Consider the following 17,312-nt stretch of genomic DNA (forward strand, 5'->3'; position numbering starts at 1 on the left):
CAGTTTAAAGAGCATGTCCCAAACGCAAAAACCTAAGAAAAATGACTACACGGAAATATTTCAAATTGAGCAACACTGACATAAGCGGCAGAGCAGAAATCCACAGGTTTCACCCTTCATCATAAGCTTGGAATTTTTATGCCTTAAAACCAAGCCAGTTTCTTACTGTCTTTAAAACCAGCTATAAAAGCAAAAAATTAACTTCTAACCTACAGATAAGATTGTTTGACTTGTAGCTCAGGATGACGGGGCAAGAACCAGATATATAATGCTACTTCTCATTTAGCAGTGTTTTATCTTCAGAGATATCTTTAAAATTGCAAGCAGTTTAGGCAAAGCCTACTTGGTCAAAGCCGCACAACACCTTCTATCACAAAACTGACTTCATTTGCTCAGCGTGTGTCAAATTTTCATTTTCTGCAGGTCTGAAGCAGACTAGTTCAGAACAGGTCACTAAGTGTTTCAGATGAGGCTTACAAAACCCTCACTTTGACAGGCTAAACAAGTTGGTACAGCCTTGCCATTGAGAGGCTTTGGAGCAAATGCAATAGTAGGGTGCACTTGCAGCCGAAAGCGTGTCTTCACTGCCTCTAGAACCACTTACGCGTGCCTCATTGAGTTGAAAGCCCCTTAAAAGCAGCTCTCACATTCTCAGTAAAGAAATCGAGGATTTGGCAGCTCAACTTTCCAGCCGTCCCACCTGCAGTAAGCACGTGCCATCCTCCCAGGTGTGAGCCAGATGGCACTTGCTGTACCCACAGGTAACACTCAGCTCTGGCAAGACTTTCCCTCCAGCTGCTCCCTTTGGGTCCTCGTGCCCCCAGGCAGTCCCTGTTGGCTTGCAGTGTCCCTGCCAGTGCTGTGAGGCAGCAATATTAAAGACAGCCTACCAAAAACACAAAGTAAAGAAATCTCCTAAATAAGAAGCCTGGGGCTTTATCATGCTGTTTTCAGTAGCAGTACCTTTGCATCATACTCAGCAGCCCAAGCAGAACCCCACTGCGCTCAGCGACAGCTGAGAACACCTGGCAGTTTTTGCAAACCTAAATTGGGCCCTTTGGTCAACACCTATCTAGAAATGATGGAAAGTACTCGGAAGAGAGGTGCCTAGCACCATCTAGGCGCAGGATGAGAAAGGCTAGAACAGCCTGGTGTCCTAGGGGACGTTTGGGTGCAACAATCTGCGGCTTTTGTTGGCACAAGCCTGCCTTCTTTCCCTGCAGCCCCTCGCTCCCTGTACGCGTGCAGGCTGCTGGAAGAGGCACAGACAGAAGGCTCGTTCAGCACACAGCCCTGACTTGCCTTCAAGACGGCCCATTTACAAACAGAATCAGGTCTGGTGGAAAAGAGAAGCTTTTAGTTACACAATACATATGCAACAAGAGGTAGTGCTGAAGTTTCACAGACTGAGCTCTGGAATTTTTCGAATTAGGGAATGAAGCATTAACTAATCCTTAGCTTTGTCAGTGTTTCATGGCTTGCATGGAACAGAGATGCTTCTTCTAAGCTAGGCATTCGTGTGGCTGTCCTCACCTGCAAGGACTTGGATGCAATAATGAAGGGGCCCACCTTGTTCTGTGTTCCCATTTAAGTCTCATAGCCTTACCGGAAAATATTTAAAATTACACAGATTTCCCCCTCACACCCCAGATAAAAAGGCACTATACATTGAGGTGGTGTTAGGGAAATTTACATTCATCTGCTTCAGCCACGTTATAATACTTTTTTCCAAAGCTTAACAATATCTAAGACTTTTTTTTAAACTTAAAATACAGCACTGAGATTAAGAAGTCTTGACACAGCACTAAAAGCAGTAAGAGGAAAGCCCTTTGCTGCTTAAGTTGTTTTTAAAATTTAACTTCAATATTCGTGGGTTATGTTTACCAGGATACATTTTAAATAATTATTTTTAACCTTACGCTTTTGTTAAGCGATTTGCCCAAGGCAAGAAGTAGACAAGTCAGAGCACTGGAACGCTTAGCAGCACGTCTGTTTCCAAGATCAAGACGAACTTCTACTCTTTGTTAAATGAACAGCATCAAAAGGTACAAAATTAGACGGCTGAAATGCCAACCAGGTTTTAGTCTGTGGTCACACGTGTACCTCGGACACTGCTCTAAGGCAGTGCAGCATTTTACTGATGCGGATTCTGGATTTGTGGCTCTCGACAGTGCCTATTGCTGGCAGGAGGCTCAAACTCTGTTTCTTATTACTCTATGCTGTGCTGTTTTCAATTAGAACTCATGAAAAGTTTGAGCAGCATCTTCAGCTAATCCAAAGTTAAGCTTTGTGTACAACTAACTGACTTGCTGCTGTAGGTAGTGTCTTGGGAGCAGATGAACAGGAACTAGTATGGACAGGATGGCAGCTTACTCTAACCCACAGCAGCACCTATAGGATAAAGCAGTGAGTTAAGACAGGATTTGAAACAGCCACTAAGTCAAAAATATTCCCAGCAAGCATTATTTCCATTCATTCAATTCTTCCCTCCAAGGATGAGCCTTTATACGATGCCACAATAAGCTTTTTCCAAGTGAACAAGGAAAACACTTTGGATATAGTATGGGAACCAACAACTCGGACAATTCCAGCACCTCCAGTAGCAGGAAGGCACCGAGTACCCTACAGAAAACAGGAGCTTCAATCTCGAAATCCTATAAATTGTCAGTCACATAGCAAGAGCCAGCTCATACCCAACTTCTGTATGCCCAGCAGAGACCTCACAGCTCCTGGCATTTTCTGACAAACACTGCAGGGCAGAGGCCAAAGAACCTCTTTTTTTCAGGCAGAAACCATTGTGATAGCAGAAAGTAGTTTTTCTGCTTTCTAATAGCCAAACAACTTGATGCAAAATCAAAGCTTTTCCATTAATCGGATACATGAAGACCAGGGCTTAATGCAGAACAGAAAAGTTCTGGAACACGGTCTAAGTCAAGCCATGAGGACGGGTGAAGTACGATGAGGGAGTTGAGGAGAATGAATGGGAAATAGTGCTGATAGGACAGGTGAGAAGAGAAACAAACTGCAAAAAGATTTTTGGAACAAAGAACTGGAAAACAGAAGTAAAATGAAAGCAATGGGTAGGAATAACAATGGGGAAAAAATAGGAAGAGTAGCAACAACAGCAGAAGGAAATACAATGCCTCATGATCCAGGAAAGGAACTTCATGTAAAACTGAAAAAGCAAAGCCCCCAGTCCTTTACTTTGAATGAAACTATGGTCTTTAACAGTGTTAACTAACTAAATACATGGTTATCTGCCATCCTCAGAGAAGCACTGACTTTGAAGATACACAGCAAACTTCAATTACATAGCAGCCATCAGGGAAGCTTTTAATGCAGAAAAGTGAGACGCCTTTTGGCCTTAATTTAACAGAACTGCTTGGTGACAGCCATCTTCAGCCAGCCGATTTTTAAAGAAGAGCTCAGAGAGCCCTGATTCAGAATGTTAACCACTGCTTTCTGTTAGGCAGACTTTGGGACTGAAACTGGAAGAGAAATGGCACTGTAAGCAGCTGGAGTTTGTTTTCATAGTGTAACTGATTTTCCTATTGCTGGAGCACACAGAGCTCTTCCTGCAGCTCTCCGCTGGCAAATGCTAATTTTGAATTATCAGTGCCTTGGTCCCATGACAGAAAACAAGTGCAACTATACTGGCGTTCTGTAGGATTTGTGGATAATCAGACTCAAGAGGCTAACTCTACTCTGAACATTGGATCAGCAGCAGTGCAAAGAGTTGTCTGGATTAGACTCTGACCCTTTTCTTTAATCTAGACAAACCTTAGGAAGATCAGGAGAAAGAATTCACGCCTTGGAGGTGCTGCTCTTGCTAAAGCCAAAGCAACTGTTAACAGTTGTTTCAGAAGAGCGAGCTGAGCTACCGATGGCAGTAAAAATAAAATATTGTTAGTGTGGATGCCGAAAGGACAGCTCTGAGAAGAGACAGCTCTGCTGAGGCGACCCATGGAGGGAATTTAAACCACCTGCAGCAGCTACGTGTTAGAGCACTTGCAAAGACAACGGCAGCTCTGAGTAGAGAGGAGCACCTCACAGCTCCTGCTGCGCTGGGCGGACAACACAAAGCAGTGCTACATGGGTGATGCACCCACCCGTGGCAAGAAGAGACCTCCCCCCATGCGAGATGTACCCATCCGCCCAACACAGGATGGATGGACCCCATGTGCAGCTGGTGCCGCTGTGGGTTCCTGGCCCTTCTCCTCGCCCTGGCCCCCAGCTCCCTCTGCCCCTCCCTTACCTCACGGGGCCTCCTGCCAGGCTGAGGTCCTTCCGCTGTGCCCCCCGGGGCCAAGGCTGCTGGAGCTCTCCCTGTTCCCACCTGCCTGGGGACAGAGGAAAGTCAGAGCTGCCTGCACCCCTGGGGTCCAACCACCCCTCGCACTGCCCTCCAGAAGACGAGGTGCACCCCCCGCTCCAAGACACCCCTAGTTGAGACTACCCCCTTCCATAACACCCATCCAAAACTATGCCTCCCCCCACCTCCCAAGCAGGTGCTGCCCCCTTCCCATCCCCAGCATCCCCCCATTTAGCTAGGGCTGCCCCTCCTCAGCATCCCCCCCCCCCCAAATAAGACTGCACCCCCGCCAAACAGGGCGGCCCTCCCCACATGCCCCCGCAAACTAAGGACCCCCCCACGTACCCCTCATCCACACCCGAAAGTCCTCCTTCCCCCCGGGGCTACCCTCCCCAAGCCCCGCCCCCCCCCCCCCGCAAACCGGGGCCCTTTCATCGCCTTCAACTGCCGCTTCCCTCCCCACACCCCCCTTCCCAAACCGCACCGCACCCCCGCGCGGACCATTCCCAGCGAGAGCCGCCCCTCCCTTCCCAGCACCCCCACCGAGGGATGCTCCCCCACTTCCCCGGGGGATGCCCTCGCTCCCCAGCATCCCCCACCGGAGCTCCCCCCACCTGAGGCCGCCGCCGCCCCCCCTCCCCAGTTCCACCGGCGCCCGGGCCCGCCCCCCCTCCCCGGCGCTAGGCCGCAGCCGGCGCCCGCCGAGCGCGGCCGTGCCGGGCAGCGGCTCACCTGAGAGGGCGGGCGCGGCGGGCCGGGCCGGGCCGGGGCGGCGTGGAAGGAAGAGGGGGGAGGCCGGGCCGGGGTGAAGCGCGGGGGCGGGGAGGGGGGGGGGCGGGCGGCGAAGCGGCGGCGCGGGACGGGACCGGGCCTCTACTCGCGGCGGCGCAGGGCGGCCATGGCGTGACGTCATCCGAGCGCGACGGCCCCTGGCGGGGGGAGGGCGGGGGAGGGCGGGTGCCGTTTACTCAACTCCCCGCCTGGGAGCGGGCCGGGCCCGGTGCGTGGGCCCAGGCCGGCGGTGCGGGGTTCAGCAGGGCCGAGCGCCGGGGCCCGCACCCGAGTCACAACAACCCCGCGCAGCGCTACAGGCCTGGGGAAGAGCGGCTGGAGAGCTGCCCGGCCGAAAAGGATCGGCCGAATATGAGCCGCAGTGTGCCCAGGTGGCCGAGGAGGCCAGCGGCATCCTGGCTTGCGTCAGGAATTGTGTGGCCAGCAGGACTGGGGCAGTGACCGTCCCTCCTGTACAAGGCCCCGCCTCAAATACTGTGTCCAGTTTTGGGCCCCTCACTACAGGAAAGACATTGAGATTCTGGAGCGAGTCCAGAGAATGGCAACGGAGCTGGTGAGGGGTCTGGAGAACGAGTCTGAGGAGGAGCAGCTGAGGGAGCTGGGGGTGTTCGGCCTGGAGAAAGGGACGCTGAAGGGAGACCCTATCGCTTTCTACGGCTCCCTAAAAGGAGGGGGTAGCGAGGGGTGTGTGTGTGTGTGTCAGTGTCTTCTCCCAAGTAACAAGCAACAGGGCAAGACGAAACGCCCCTCAAGTTACTCCAGGGGACGTTTAGATTGGATATCGGGCAAAATTTCTACACAAAAAGAGCTACCAAAGACTGGACCAGGCTGCCCAGGGAAGTGGTGGAATCACCATCCCTGGAGGCATTTAAAAGACGGGTAGACGTGGTGCGGAGGGACATGGTTCAGTGGTGGTTTTGTCAGAGTTCGGTTGATGGTTGGACTCAGTGAAAGGTCCCTTCCAACCTGGGCAATTCTATGATACTGTGTGTGCACGCAGAGGGTCACCCGTGTATGTGTGACTGTGGGTACAGCCACACATGGAGCTACACCTGTGTGCAGGCATGCTCACGGAGCTGCACGTATGAACACGCAGGTAGCCGTGCCTGCATGCAGGCCTGTAGAGGTGTGCATGTCTGCGCACACTCTGTAGCACGTACCTCCATGTGTGTGCACGTGCTGACATAGATGAACAGGCACGCACAGTGATGTACACATAAATGTATGTACGTAGACACACAGAGGTACAGAGACATGCAAATGCACATCTGGATATGGACATGCACGGAGACAGACAGACACACACACACGTGGACATAACGCTGGCACAGATGGAGGAACACGTATGTGTGCACAGAAGCATGCCACACGCATCCACACGCTCACAGACATGCTGGAGGCGATGGCTCATGGCCTTTTTCCGTGCTTTCACACCCCCTCTCCGGCCTGGATGTCACTGTGGGCGCTGCTCTGGCTTTCACCGATGCCAATGTGAGCAAGCGCCAGCAGCCGGAGCATCGTGGCGGGTCCCTGCCAGCCTGCTCAGCGCCCCATCCCTCCTCATTAACCCAAGTGTTGATGAGTTCCCCTCATTAGTGCTCCCAGCTTCCAGGCTGCCTGGGCTTCTCCCTCCCCAGGGCTTGCTGCCCACACTGAGTGCATGCCCGCAGGGTTTTAGCCATGCCTGATCTCCTGGTCCTCCACCCCATCTGCCCCAGGGCCGCTGCTTTTGCAGGATCCCGATGCCCACCGCTCCTTGCCCAAGCCAGGAGGTAGCCCCACACCCTGGGGGAGCGCAGCACCGTTGTGGCCCTGTGCCCTGGCTCAGCACCCTTTGCAGCAGCCCCAAGCCCCAAATTCCTGGGCCACCAGCCCCCCCGGGCACACCACTGCATCCTGCTCTGCTGCAGATCTCCTGGGAACCACAGCGGCTCTTTCCCCTCCAGCTGGGTGGGCTCCAACCACGCTTTGGCAACCCCAGGGCACCAAACGCCGTGCCCCTTGCCCCAACTGTTGCAACAGCCCCGTGGGCCCCTCGCCCTTCTCAGGTCTCTGACCTGAGGCCAAATTCAGCCCCGGGAGGCGCAGGGGAGGTCTTCCAGGGATGTAAAATGCCCAGGAGGCTGTTTACCGGGGGCACTGGGAGGGGGCTTGCTGGGACCAGCCAGGAGGAGCGGTGCCCGGGCAGCCCGTGGGCTGCTGGTGGGTCTGGGCTGGAGGATGCTCCATCACCCCACCAGCAGCCCGGGAAGCGCTGCCGGGCTGGCCCCGCCCCCCGGGATTGGCCACACCCCTTGTGGCAGCAGGACGGGAGGCGATTGGCTGAGGCAAGAGGGGTGGGGCTGGGTGGGCGGGGTCTCTGGGTGACAGATATATAACGTGAGGTGGGGTGGGTAGGAACGATCCAGTGGAGAGGGTGTTGGTGTCTGCTGGAGGTGAGTGGGGATGGGGATGGGGATGGGGATGGGGATGGGGATGGGGATGGGGATGGGGATGGGGATGGGGATGGGGATGGGGATGGGGATGGGGATGGGGATGGGGATGGGGATGGGGATGGGGATGGGGATGGGGATGGGGATGGGGATGGGGATGGGGATGGGGATGGGGATGGGGATGGGGATGGGGATGGGGATGGGGATGCTCCACAGGACCATCCCGGTAGGTTCCTGGTTGGACGTCTCCCTGGAGCAGTAGGGTTGGGGGGGTGCCACCATGGGTGTTCCTGACTCCCAAACCCCGTGTTGCCTCCTGAGGAGCTGGGGCAAGGGTACAGCCCTGTGTCTCACCTTTGCTCCAGCAATGACTCAGGTCCCACGTGCCGCTTTGCGCAAGAGCCATGCTGGCAGCGGACTCTGCCTGGGTGGCTGCCGCCAGCCTGGCCCTGGCCAAAGGGCAGGCACAGCCCCTGTGAAAAGACAGTTGTGCCGGGGCACTGGCTCATTGCTGTGCTGGAGCTAAGCAGAGGAGGTGCTGGTGGGAAGGGGTGTCCTGGAGTGGAGAGGAGCTGGAGACCACCCCTGCCCAGGGCTGAATCCTTTCTCCCTCTCAGGCTGTACTGTGCTCCTTGCAAAGATGGATTATGCCAAGTCCCTGAGCCTGCGCCTGGCTGCCCCTGTCTCCAAGTAAGTGCTGGGAGCCACTGTCCCTGGGGTGGGGGACACCAGAGCCCTCCCTGCTTTAGCGTGTCTCAGCCCTCCTGGGTGGATGTGCTGCTCCCCACTGAGACTGGGGGAGGCTGGCACAGGCCGGGACTGGTGGTGGGTCTCAGGACACCCCGATCCCTCTCTCCCTCCCCAGATGTGTCTCAGCAAGTGCCTCCATGACCCAGCAGCTGCTGTCAAGCCCAGCCCCACGACCCCGACCCTTCCGTGTCTGCAACTGGGACCGCAGTCTGCGGAAGGGCATCATGGCACACAGCCTCGCTGAGCTGCTGCGCCAGGTGAGCTGGGGGGTGGGCGGGCTGTCTGTCTGTTTGCCGGTGGACTGTCCATCCTCCCAGGTGGGTGGTGGGCTGGCCTCCTCCGCTCACTCCCAGCACCCTTACAGGCTCAGAGCGCCCTGCTCGCCCCGGGTCCTGTCTCGCTGGTGCTGGATGAGGATGGAACAGTGGTGGAGACAGAGGCTTTCTTCCGGACGCTGGAGGAGGGCACAGTGCTGATGGCTCTGAGCAAGGGGCAGACCTGGGCTCCCTCTAAGGTGAGTGCACCTCTGGGTGGCAGGAGCCTGCTTTGTCCCATCTGTATCCCTTGCTGGCATCAGTGGGGAGATGATGCTGGGCTGGGAGGTACCTGGCATGCTGGGTGAGGTGGGACCAGGAGGGTGGGTAACCCCAGTCCTGTTTCCCCTAGACCCCTGGTTACCAGCTGAGCCTGTCCCGCAAGCCCCCTCGGAGGATCGATGTTGCGTGTGTCACATTTGACCTCTACAAGACCAATCCGCGGGACCTGGGCTGCCTCAATGTCAAAGCCACGCTCTACGGCACCTACAGCATGTCCTATGACCTGCGCTGCTATGGGGCCAAGCGGCTGATGAAGTGAGTGCTGGGGGGCGGCGGGCTGGAGATAGCTCTGGGAATGGGGATGCTGCAGTGGAGGTGCAAGGAGAGATGCTCACTCCCTTCCTCTCTACCCAGGGAAGCCCTGCGCTGGACACTCTTCACCATGCAGGCCACTGGCCACGTCCTGCTTGGCACCTCCTGCTACATGCAGCAGCTTCTGGATGCCACGGAGGAGCCGAAGGAGACGGAGACCAGCCCAGCACTTCAGAGCCTCCTGCCCTGCAGCCTCCCACCCTTGCCCCGCAGGAAGACACTGCAGTGAGGGTCGAGTGCCCTGTTCCCCCTCCTCTGTCAACCCCCCAGTCCCTGGGGCTCCCGGTACCCTGCTAGGTCAATGCCTGGGGGGAGGCTGCCATGGTGCCTGGCACAACCTCTCCTTGCACCCCGCTGGCTGAGCACAGCCGGCTCTTCTCTGTAATATCTACTACTCTGTAAATATATTTATTTAAGTAAAGCTCTACTGACTTCAGCTGCATCTCATATCACTTGCTGGATGGGGGGGCTGGGGGGGAACTCAGCCACTTACCCCACTTGGCACGCTGGGGCTGTGTTGGGTGGTGGTGCAAGAGTATGCAAGGAGGGGACCTGTCGCAAGCGCTCCTCAAGGGAGCTGCTGCCTTTGTCCTCTTTCCTATCACTCCAGCATCCCGGCTGGCATGCAGGGCCTGGCCTCCACCCCCTGGCATGGAGCTGAGCCCCCCCGGCTTCTGGCCTTGCAGGCAAGCCATGAGGAGGGGTTAGTGTAGAGGGGCTCCTTCATCCCAAACCCATTTGCCCATGGCAGTTGGCACAAAGCCTGCTCTTGCTCCGCTTCAAGGGATGAAAGTTGTCCCTGCCCTGTGCTGCCCTGTGGCCCTGCTGCTCAGGAGCCTGACTGTGCCATTGGCACATAAAGCAGGACTGTCACAGAGGGATGCACCCCTCCTGCCCTGGGGTGGGTGTTTTCGGCCCCCTTGGCAGCCCTGTGCAGGGGGAGCTGCTGCAGCCCCAGCCTTGCACAACCCCATGGGCTGGTGCTGCCCTGGCCATGCCCCTTGAGGACCGCAACCGCAGCTCCAGGGATGCCAGACTGGGAAACAAAACACAGACGGGGCAGCGGAGGGGATGGGGGGGGCGGCTGTCCCTGAGTGGGAGGTGGGGAGCCCAGACTGGCTCCCTGAAGTGCAAGCCCTGCCAGCCGGGGTGGGCAAGCTGGGACAGAGGGGAACAACCCACTCCCCCCTTGCTCTGTACTGGGAAGCACTAGGGGTAGCTGTGGGGAGGTGAGAGAAGCCTTGCTCTGGGGGTGCTTAGGTGACCCCCCCCCCCCCCCCCCTCCCGTGAGGTACTGCAGGGGACATGGGACCTGTGCCACACTCACCTGGGGACCCCACTGCAGGGTCTGAGGCTCCAGCGTGGGAACAGCCAACGTGGCAGAAACCAGAACCAGGTTTGGGCCAGCAGAGCCCACCCGGGGGCTGTGGGGGCTTCATTAGCCAAATAATTAACGAGCTATCAGCCTGCTACCCAGCACCACCTGGAGCCCAGCCTGGGGGCTGGTAGGCTGCATCCCCCATGACACAGACATGCGACACCCAGGCCGAGGTGGGTGCCGGGGACAGCGCGGGGATGCCATGCTCTGCCCCGCTATGGCAGGCTGCCCCTGACACCCCGTGGCTATACATGCCCAACGTCCGCATGCCCAGACCGATGCCCCCACAGGGCGATGGTGGCCCCTGCAGTGTCCCCCACCCGCAGGCAGGCGGCAGCCCGGCTTTATTAGACATATTTATTTCTGTACACACTTATACACACGGTTTCCAGGGTTGCTTCATCCTCGGCTTCAGTGCTGTCTCCCTGCAGGGTCCGGTCTGTGTTGGGGGGGCACCCACACGCTTCCTGGGGTGCCCAGGGCCAAGCCCAGCCATGCCATGCCCCCTCCCCATCCCTGTAGTGTCTACCTGGGGGCAGAGCCCCCCCGCAGCCCCCCGGCCAGGGCAGGACTATGTGCCTGCCCCCTGCCTCAGTTTCCCTGCAGCACCGGCCCCGGCTGCAGCAGGGGCAGAGGTAGGGGTGCTGCATGCACCGGGGGCCTGGGGGAGCCGGCCCCCCCACCAGCACCACACTCCCCCCACAGGGTCCTCAGCCCAGGATGCACGGGACCCCCAACCTGGGGAGAGGTTTGGGGACACCGGAGGGACCTCTGGATGCTGAAGCCACCCTGGCAGAGCCTCCTGGGGGGGGGGAGGGTCCTCCATCACCCCGACCCCCACAAGGGGGGGATTGCCAGCGATCGTTTCTTGGTTCCCCACCTGCTGCAGCCCCCCCATGAACGGTGGCGGGGGGGCAGTGTGTGGGGGCTTTACTTGACGTGCTCGGCGGCGTGGGAGGAGCAGTAATACTTCTTGTGGGCGATGAAGGTGGAGAGGCTGCTGAACTTGATGTTGCAGAGGCGACAGTACCTGTGGTTGCCATTGGGCACGGGGCCGGGCACAGCCTTGGCCGGGGGGGTCTGCACCCCCCTGTCCGTGTAGGCGGGGGGCGTGGGGGGCTTGCGGGCGGCTTCCCGCAGTCCCTCGGGGGCTCCGGGCGAAGCGGGGGGCCGGGGTGAGGCAGGGGGCCGGGGGCTGCCGCTGCCATCCCGACCCTCCTTGCTGTTGAAGCTGTCCCGGCGGAGGCGGGGGGCGGGCGGCCGGGGGGGTGACGGTGCGGGCAGTGGGGGTTCGGGTGTCCTGCCGGTACCAGGCACTGGGGCATCTGGGAGCCCCTGCCCGGCCGCCGCCGGCTTGGCCACGAAAAGCCCGTGGGCATTACGGAAGTGCTCGAGGAGGTCGCCCTTGACGGCCCCGTTGAGGGGACAGTAGGGACAGGCAGAGAGGGGTCCCTTCGCCCCTGGGGGTGGCAGGGGACCCTTGGGGTGACGCTGCAGTGAGTCTGCCCCGGATGCACCAGGGTAAGGGATGCCGGGGCTCCCTGCCGGAGCTGCCCTCAACCGCACGCCTTCGGGGTCCCCCTCGCTCGGGCTGCCGGGGCTGCGCCGGCCCTTGAGGGGGGCGGCCATGGCCCCCTTCATCTTCTGGAGGTGCTCGAGGGTGCGGGGCTGCAGCGGGGTGGCCGGGCACTGGTACTTCTTGTGGGACAGGTAGCTGTCGAGGCTGTTGAAGCTGATGCGGCAGGCGGTGCATTCGTGGTAGTCGGCCAAGGGGAGCAGCGGTGCCGGTGCCGGTTCACCCTGCCGCCGCGGCTTCTTGCTCAGATCGATGGGACCGTCGGCATCCGGGCTGGAGCGGGGCGACAGGACAGCCCCTGGAGGGTCGGGGACCGGCAGCGGGTCGGGGGCCGGCGGGGGTTCGGCGGGCCGATGAGCGGCCCCGTGGATCTCGTAGAGCTTGCGGCGTTTGCGGGTGCGGAGGGGCTGGGGCAGGAAGGGGACTTTGGGGGCGCTGGGGCGGCGGAGGGGGGGGTCGTGGCGGGAGGCGCAGTAGAAACGCTTGTGCACCACGTAGGTCTCGTGGCGGCTGAAGCGGATGTTGCACGCCTCGCACAGCGTCTTGCTGGGGTCCTCGTCCCCCTCGTCCCCCACCGAGCTGCCGGGGCTCTGGCTGTCCTCGCTGCACCTCCCCGACCCCCCCTCCACCTCGGGGGACCCCGCTTTGCCGCCCCCGTCCTCCGCCTTCACCTCCGGTGGGGCAGCCGGTGGCGTGGCATCCCGGCCGGCGTCCCCGTCCCCTGCTGGCGTCCCCTGCCTGTCACCCGCTGGGGGTGACAGCAACGTCCCCGGGGTGGGGGGACACTTGGGTGCCCCAGGAAGGGCTTTAAGCTTGCGCGCCCCGGGGGGGCTGTCCTCGGCAAGGTGCCGGCTGGAGCAGTAGAGGCGCTTGTGCACGTAGTAGTTGTTGATGTTGTTGAAAGTGATCTCGCACTCGAAGCACGTGGCACCCTTGGGCACCGGCGTGCCGGAGTAGATGGCGGGCGGCACCGTGCCGCCGTGGCCCTGCTTCAGCCGGCTATGCACCAGCTCCGACATCTTCGCCAGGATCTCCGACGCCTGCGGCACCACCGCGGCTTCATGGCCGAACACGTACTGGGGTAGGAAGACGGTGCCGCCGGCCGTGCCCGTCCCCGGTTCGCTGGGCACCGGGCTGGAGCCCGGCGTGGGGCTGGCGAGCTCTGACTTGACCTTGGCCGAGGGCAGGCTGTGGGGGGACGAGGTCCGGGAGCAGGGGTCGGGGCTGCCACCCCCCTCCCCGAGGCCACCACTTTTTGGCACCTCTGCCTCGCTCGCTGGGCTGCCGACGGGCTCCTCCTTGATGTGGACGGCCTCGCCGGAGGAGGAGGGGGATGATGATGAAGGACCTTCTCCGTTCTGCGGCTGGGCTGGTGGCGAGAGCTTGCCGGCTCTGGCATCAGGGGGCGAGGCAGGCTGTGCCGGGGGGGGCCCGCCATCGGGGCCGGGCGGCGGGGCGGGCAGGGGGCCGTGCAGCACCACGTGCTGCTGCGGCAGTGCCGGCAGCCCCTCGGGCAGGAAGGCCGGCAGGCTGCACTTCCGCAGGGACGCGTTGTTCGTCTGGCTCAGCCCTGCCGAGGGGAGAGAGGCACCGGCGTTACCCGACATCCCCGGCACAGGGATGCTTGCCCTGTCCCCCACCTCCCTCCTCGCAGCCGGAGTTGTCTGGGGCCGCAGCCCTCGGTGGCAATGCCAGGCTCTGCGCAGGGTGCTGGCACACGTGCCCCCCAGAGCTGCGGCCCGCGGTACCCACCAGGAGCGAGGGGTTTGGCGGCGGGCAGGGCTGGCCCCGGTGAGTAGACCTCTCCCTTGGAGCCCGGCTGGCAGATCATGTGGTTGGTGACCAGGTGGCTGTAGAGGATGTCCCTCGTGGTGGAGATGAAGCCGCAGCTGTGGCACATGCCTGCAGGGAACGTGGCATGGGGCTGAGCGGGCAGGAGGGCACCCAGCAAGGCAGGGAGAGACCCACGGGAAGCGGGTCCTCGTTCCCAGGCTGTGCTGGAGGGGACAGGGCTGTCCCCGCGGGGACGCTGGGCAGCACTCACTCACCATTCAGGGTGTCCGTGTGCACCTTCAGGTGACGCTCGCAGTTGGCTTTCGTGGTGAAGGCGGACAGGCAGATGAGGCAGACGAATGGCCGCTCTCCTGCAGGATGGACGGACAGGCAGATGCCTCGGTGACGAGGGGAGGGGGACAGGGACCGCGGGGACACCAGCTGTGGGAAGCAGGATGCCCCCTCCGCCTTTCCAGGGCTCAGATGGGGGAACACCTACATGCGAGCTGCCCCAAACCAGTAACCCAACTGCGGGAGAACCTCATCTAACTGGTCACTGTGCTGCTGCCCCGCAGCCTCTGTGACCCTCCACTTGGCTGGCTCCTGCGGTCCTTGCATGTGACTCATGGAGGACAGGGATGTGATTTGAGACAGCCAGCTTGGCTTCACCAAGGGCAAGTCCTGCCTGACCAACCTAGTGGCCTTCTGTGATGAAGCGATTACATCAGTGGACAAGGGAAGAGCTACAGATATGGTCTATCTGGGCTTCTGTAAGGCTTTTGACACAGTCCCCCACAACATCCTTCTCTCTAAACTGGTGAGATATGGGTTTGATGGGTGGACTCTTTGGTGGATGAGGGCTTGGTTGGATGGTTGCATCCAGAAGGTAGTGGTCAATGTCCAGATGGAGAGTGGTGACAAATGGTGTCCCCCAGGGGTCAGTATTGGGACCAGTACTGTTTAATGTCTGCACCAATGACATAGACAGTGGGATCGAGCGCGCCCTCAGAAGTTTGCGGACGACACCAAGCGGTGCAGCAGACGCACCTGAATGACAGGATTCCATCCAGAGGGACCTGGACAAGCTCGAGAAGTGGGCCTGTGTGAACCTCATGAGGTAACGGCTTTAAACTAAGAGAAGGTAGATTTAGACTAGATAGAAGGAAGCCATCTTTTACAGTGAGGGTGGTGAAACACGGACAGGCTGCCCTGTCCCTGGCAACGTTCAAGGCCAGGTTGGACGGGGCTCTGAGCAACCTGATCTAGTTGAAGATGTCCCTGCTCATTGCAGAGGGGTTGGACTAGGTGACCTTTAAAGGTCCCTTCCAACCCCAACTACTCTATGACTCTGTGGCTCAGCGTCCCCAGGCTGTGGCAGCATGCCGTGCCGTGCCCTCCCGTGCCGTGCCGTGCCCTCCCGTGCCGTACCGCTGTGGCTCCGCATGTGGATCTCCAGGGAGCTGGCGCTGGGGCAGCTCTTCTTGCACTGGGGGAAGGGGCAGACGCGCTCGTTGGGGTAGGTCTCCTTGGGCTTCTCCTCCAGGGCGGGCGAGCCGGCGCTCTGCCGGCTGGCACAGTAGTACATCAGGTGGGCTTGCAGGTTGCGCTCGCTCCGGTACCAGATCCCGCAGTCCTTGCACGGGAAGACGTCTTCTGGCGGAGGGGGAGGGACAAGGAAGGCACATCCATCACTTGCATGATGGGCTGGGGACCCTGGCACGGTCCCAACAGGCTGCACCACGTTCCCCCCGCCCCCAGCCCCATGCCCTCCATCCCCGGGGACTCACTGTTAACCACGGCGGTGGCCAGGATGGCAGCCATGCCGGCTTGCTGCGGCAGCAGCTGGATGTCGGAGTGCAGCGCGGCCGGGTACGGCGAGTCGCCGGGCTCCGCTTTCACCGCGTGGTGGTTGGCGACGGCCGGCGGCTCTGCCACCACGAAGGCACACACGGACTCATCCTCCCGCAGGGCGCGCGTCGTCCTGCACCACAGGGCTTCATCTGGGGGAAGAGGGTGGGCAGCGGTCAGCATGGACATCCCCCCTGAGCCCCCATCCTGCTGCCAGCTCAGCTCTGGGCCCCCCCCACCCCCTTCTGCCCTTGTCCCTGCTCCCCCAGCAGCGCCCGGTGCTTCCTGCCGGCCATGGCTGAGCGCTGGAGATGGTTTGGTTGGTTGGTTTTTTTTTTTTTTTTGAATATGAATTTGTAATATTCAAACCCCACCGTCTGCCTGGAGATGGCGGTGTCTGCCCGCGCCTGAGCGCTGCCTGGCACGGCCCTGCCTGCCAGGAGGCTCCCGCTCCGTCCTGCACCCAGGCGCGCAGCAACGCTTGCGCCCGGTCTTGCCCCAGCTGCACGTTTGCACCATCGCTGGCCCCAGTATTTGCACCAGCCTCTGCGTGCTGGGACCCTCCCTCACCTCCCCAGGCAGCCACCACAGCCGGGGAGGGCTGGGACAGGGGGACAAGCCCCAGGGATTGCCAGCGGTGGGGTCATGGAGGGGGTGGAGGAGCAGACGCTGGGGGGGGACACAGGCGCTGGCTAGGGTGGGCAGGCACCGGCAGCGAGCTGGGGGCATGGCCGGTGCCGGGATGGATGGTGGACAGGGACCCATCCCTCCGCGCCACCACCCCTTCCCTCACCCAAGCACCAAGGTGGCCATGCCTGGCTGCCCCCGGACCACCCCCCCCCTCCCCGAGGTGTGGGGACGTGTAGGACTGGTACCAACCCTTCCTGTAGATCACGGCGTTGGCGTCGGGCTCTCCAGGCACGAGGGGCAGCCGGGACAGCCAGCAGCTCTCGTCCCCCAGCACCAGCGTCACGGGCGGGCTCTGAGGACAAGGAGATGGGGGGGGGAGGTGAGCATCGCTCCCCCAAACGCCTGGGGTCAGGGTGGGGGGTGGCAGTGGGGGGGGGGGTCACGGTGCTCCCTGCTCAGCCCGTGCCCAGCTCTGCCTTCCCTCATCTCTAATGAATATTAATGAGCAAAAAGGGAGTGTGTGTGTGGGGAAAATTAATCTGCCTGATCCTCCGATGGCTGCCGCGGTAACGATATGAAATCTAATTATTCGTCCCAATATTTCTAAACCCTCCAACTCAGCCTGACAGTCGCAGCCGGTTGGGGCCTTATCACCGCCAGGAGCCGAGTGCCGGCAGCGTGATAAACCCCCGCGCGCAGGCGCTCGCACACGCGTGTGCGCGCCCCACGGGTGCACACGCAGTGCCTGCACGCTCCTGCCACTGCTGCCACTGCCGCCGCTGCTGCGGGAACCCGCCTGCCTCTGCGGAGAGCGGGTGCGAAACGGGGCTGGGGGCTTAGGGACCCCTTTGCATGGGACACGGGGATGGGTGCTGCTGGTGGCACACAGGCTCGGCTCCCTTGGGGACTGCGG

At 60.5% G+C, this 17,312-nt stretch overlaps 3 protein-coding genes across 11 annotated transcripts in view; 1 reads left to right on the plus strand and 2 right to left on the minus strand.

Annotated features, from left to right (window-relative positions):
* ZC3H18 (zinc finger CCCH-type containing 18) overlaps window positions 1-5,246 on the minus strand; it is a 50,830-nt gene extending 45,584 nt beyond the window's left edge. For 3 of the 9 annotated variants that reach the window (XM_074582713.1, XM_074582712.1, XM_074582710.1), the window contains exons 1-2: window positions 5,045-5,236; window positions 4,256-4,340 (exon numbers count right to left, since the gene is read on the minus strand). The gene's annotated coding sequence lies outside the window, so the exon portion shown is untranslated. Of the gene's footprint in view, window positions 1-4,255; window positions 4,341-5,044 lie in introns of all 9 variants that reach the window. The other 6 variants (XM_074582707.1, XM_074582716.1, XM_074582715.1 and 3 more) reach the window with 4 other exon arrangements.
* Window positions 5,247-7,491: 2,245 nt separating this feature from the next.
* CIDEC (cell death inducing DFFA like effector c) lies at window positions 7,492-9,629 on the plus strand. Its single transcript, XM_074586858.1, has 6 exons — window positions 7,492-7,539; window positions 8,154-8,226; window positions 8,402-8,543; window positions 8,651-8,800; window positions 8,953-9,137; window positions 9,237-9,629. Exons 2-6 carry the CDS (start codon window positions 8,177-8,179, stop codon window positions 9,421-9,423), a joined length of 714 nt encoding a protein of 237 aa, XP_074442959.1. The 5' UTR covers window positions 7,492-7,539; window positions 8,154-8,176; the 3' UTR covers window positions 9,424-9,629.
* A 1,294-nt stretch (window positions 9,630-10,923) lies between these two features.
* Window positions 10,924-17,312, minus strand: part of ZFPM1 (zinc finger protein, FOG family member 1) — a 34,813-nt gene continuing 28,424 nt past the window's right edge. Inside the window, exons 5-10 of the mRNA XM_074582717.1 lie at window positions 16,649-16,751; window positions 15,709-15,921; window positions 15,350-15,574; window positions 14,197-14,292; window positions 13,901-14,050; window positions 10,924-13,718 (exon numbers count right to left, since the gene is read on the minus strand). Of these exons, the coding sequence (XP_074438818.1) occupies window positions 11,503-13,718; window positions 13,901-14,050; window positions 14,197-14,292; window positions 15,350-15,574; window positions 15,709-15,921; window positions 16,649-16,751 (3,003 nt within the window). The 3' untranslated portion in view covers window positions 10,924-11,502. The remainder of the gene's footprint in view (window positions 13,719-13,900; window positions 14,051-14,196; window positions 14,293-15,349; window positions 15,575-15,708; window positions 15,922-16,648; window positions 16,752-17,312) is intronic.

The sequence above is a fragment of the Larus michahellis genome, chromosome 4 (assembly GCF_964199755.1).
Source record: "Larus michahellis chromosome 4, bLarMic1.1, whole genome shotgun sequence".
NCBI lineage: Eukaryota > Metazoa > Chordata > Aves > Charadriiformes > Laridae > Larus > Larus michahellis.

What these genes read in the sequence shown, in the direction of transcription:
- CIDEC (XM_074586858.1), top strand. Translation starts at nt 8,177, where the DNA reads ATGGATTATGCCAAGTCCCTGAGCCTGCGCCTGGCTGCCCCTGTCTCC. An exon ending in TCGCTGAGCTGCTGCGCCAG is followed by an intron (nt 8,544 to 8,650) that starts GTGAGCTGGGGG and finishes GCACCCTTACAG; the next exon opens with GCTCAGAGCGCCCTGCTCGC. An exon ending in GGGGCCAAGCGGCTGATGAA is followed by an intron (nt 9,138 to 9,236) that starts GTGAGTGCTGGG and finishes CTCTCTACCCAG; the next exon opens with GGAAGCCCTGCGCTGGACAC.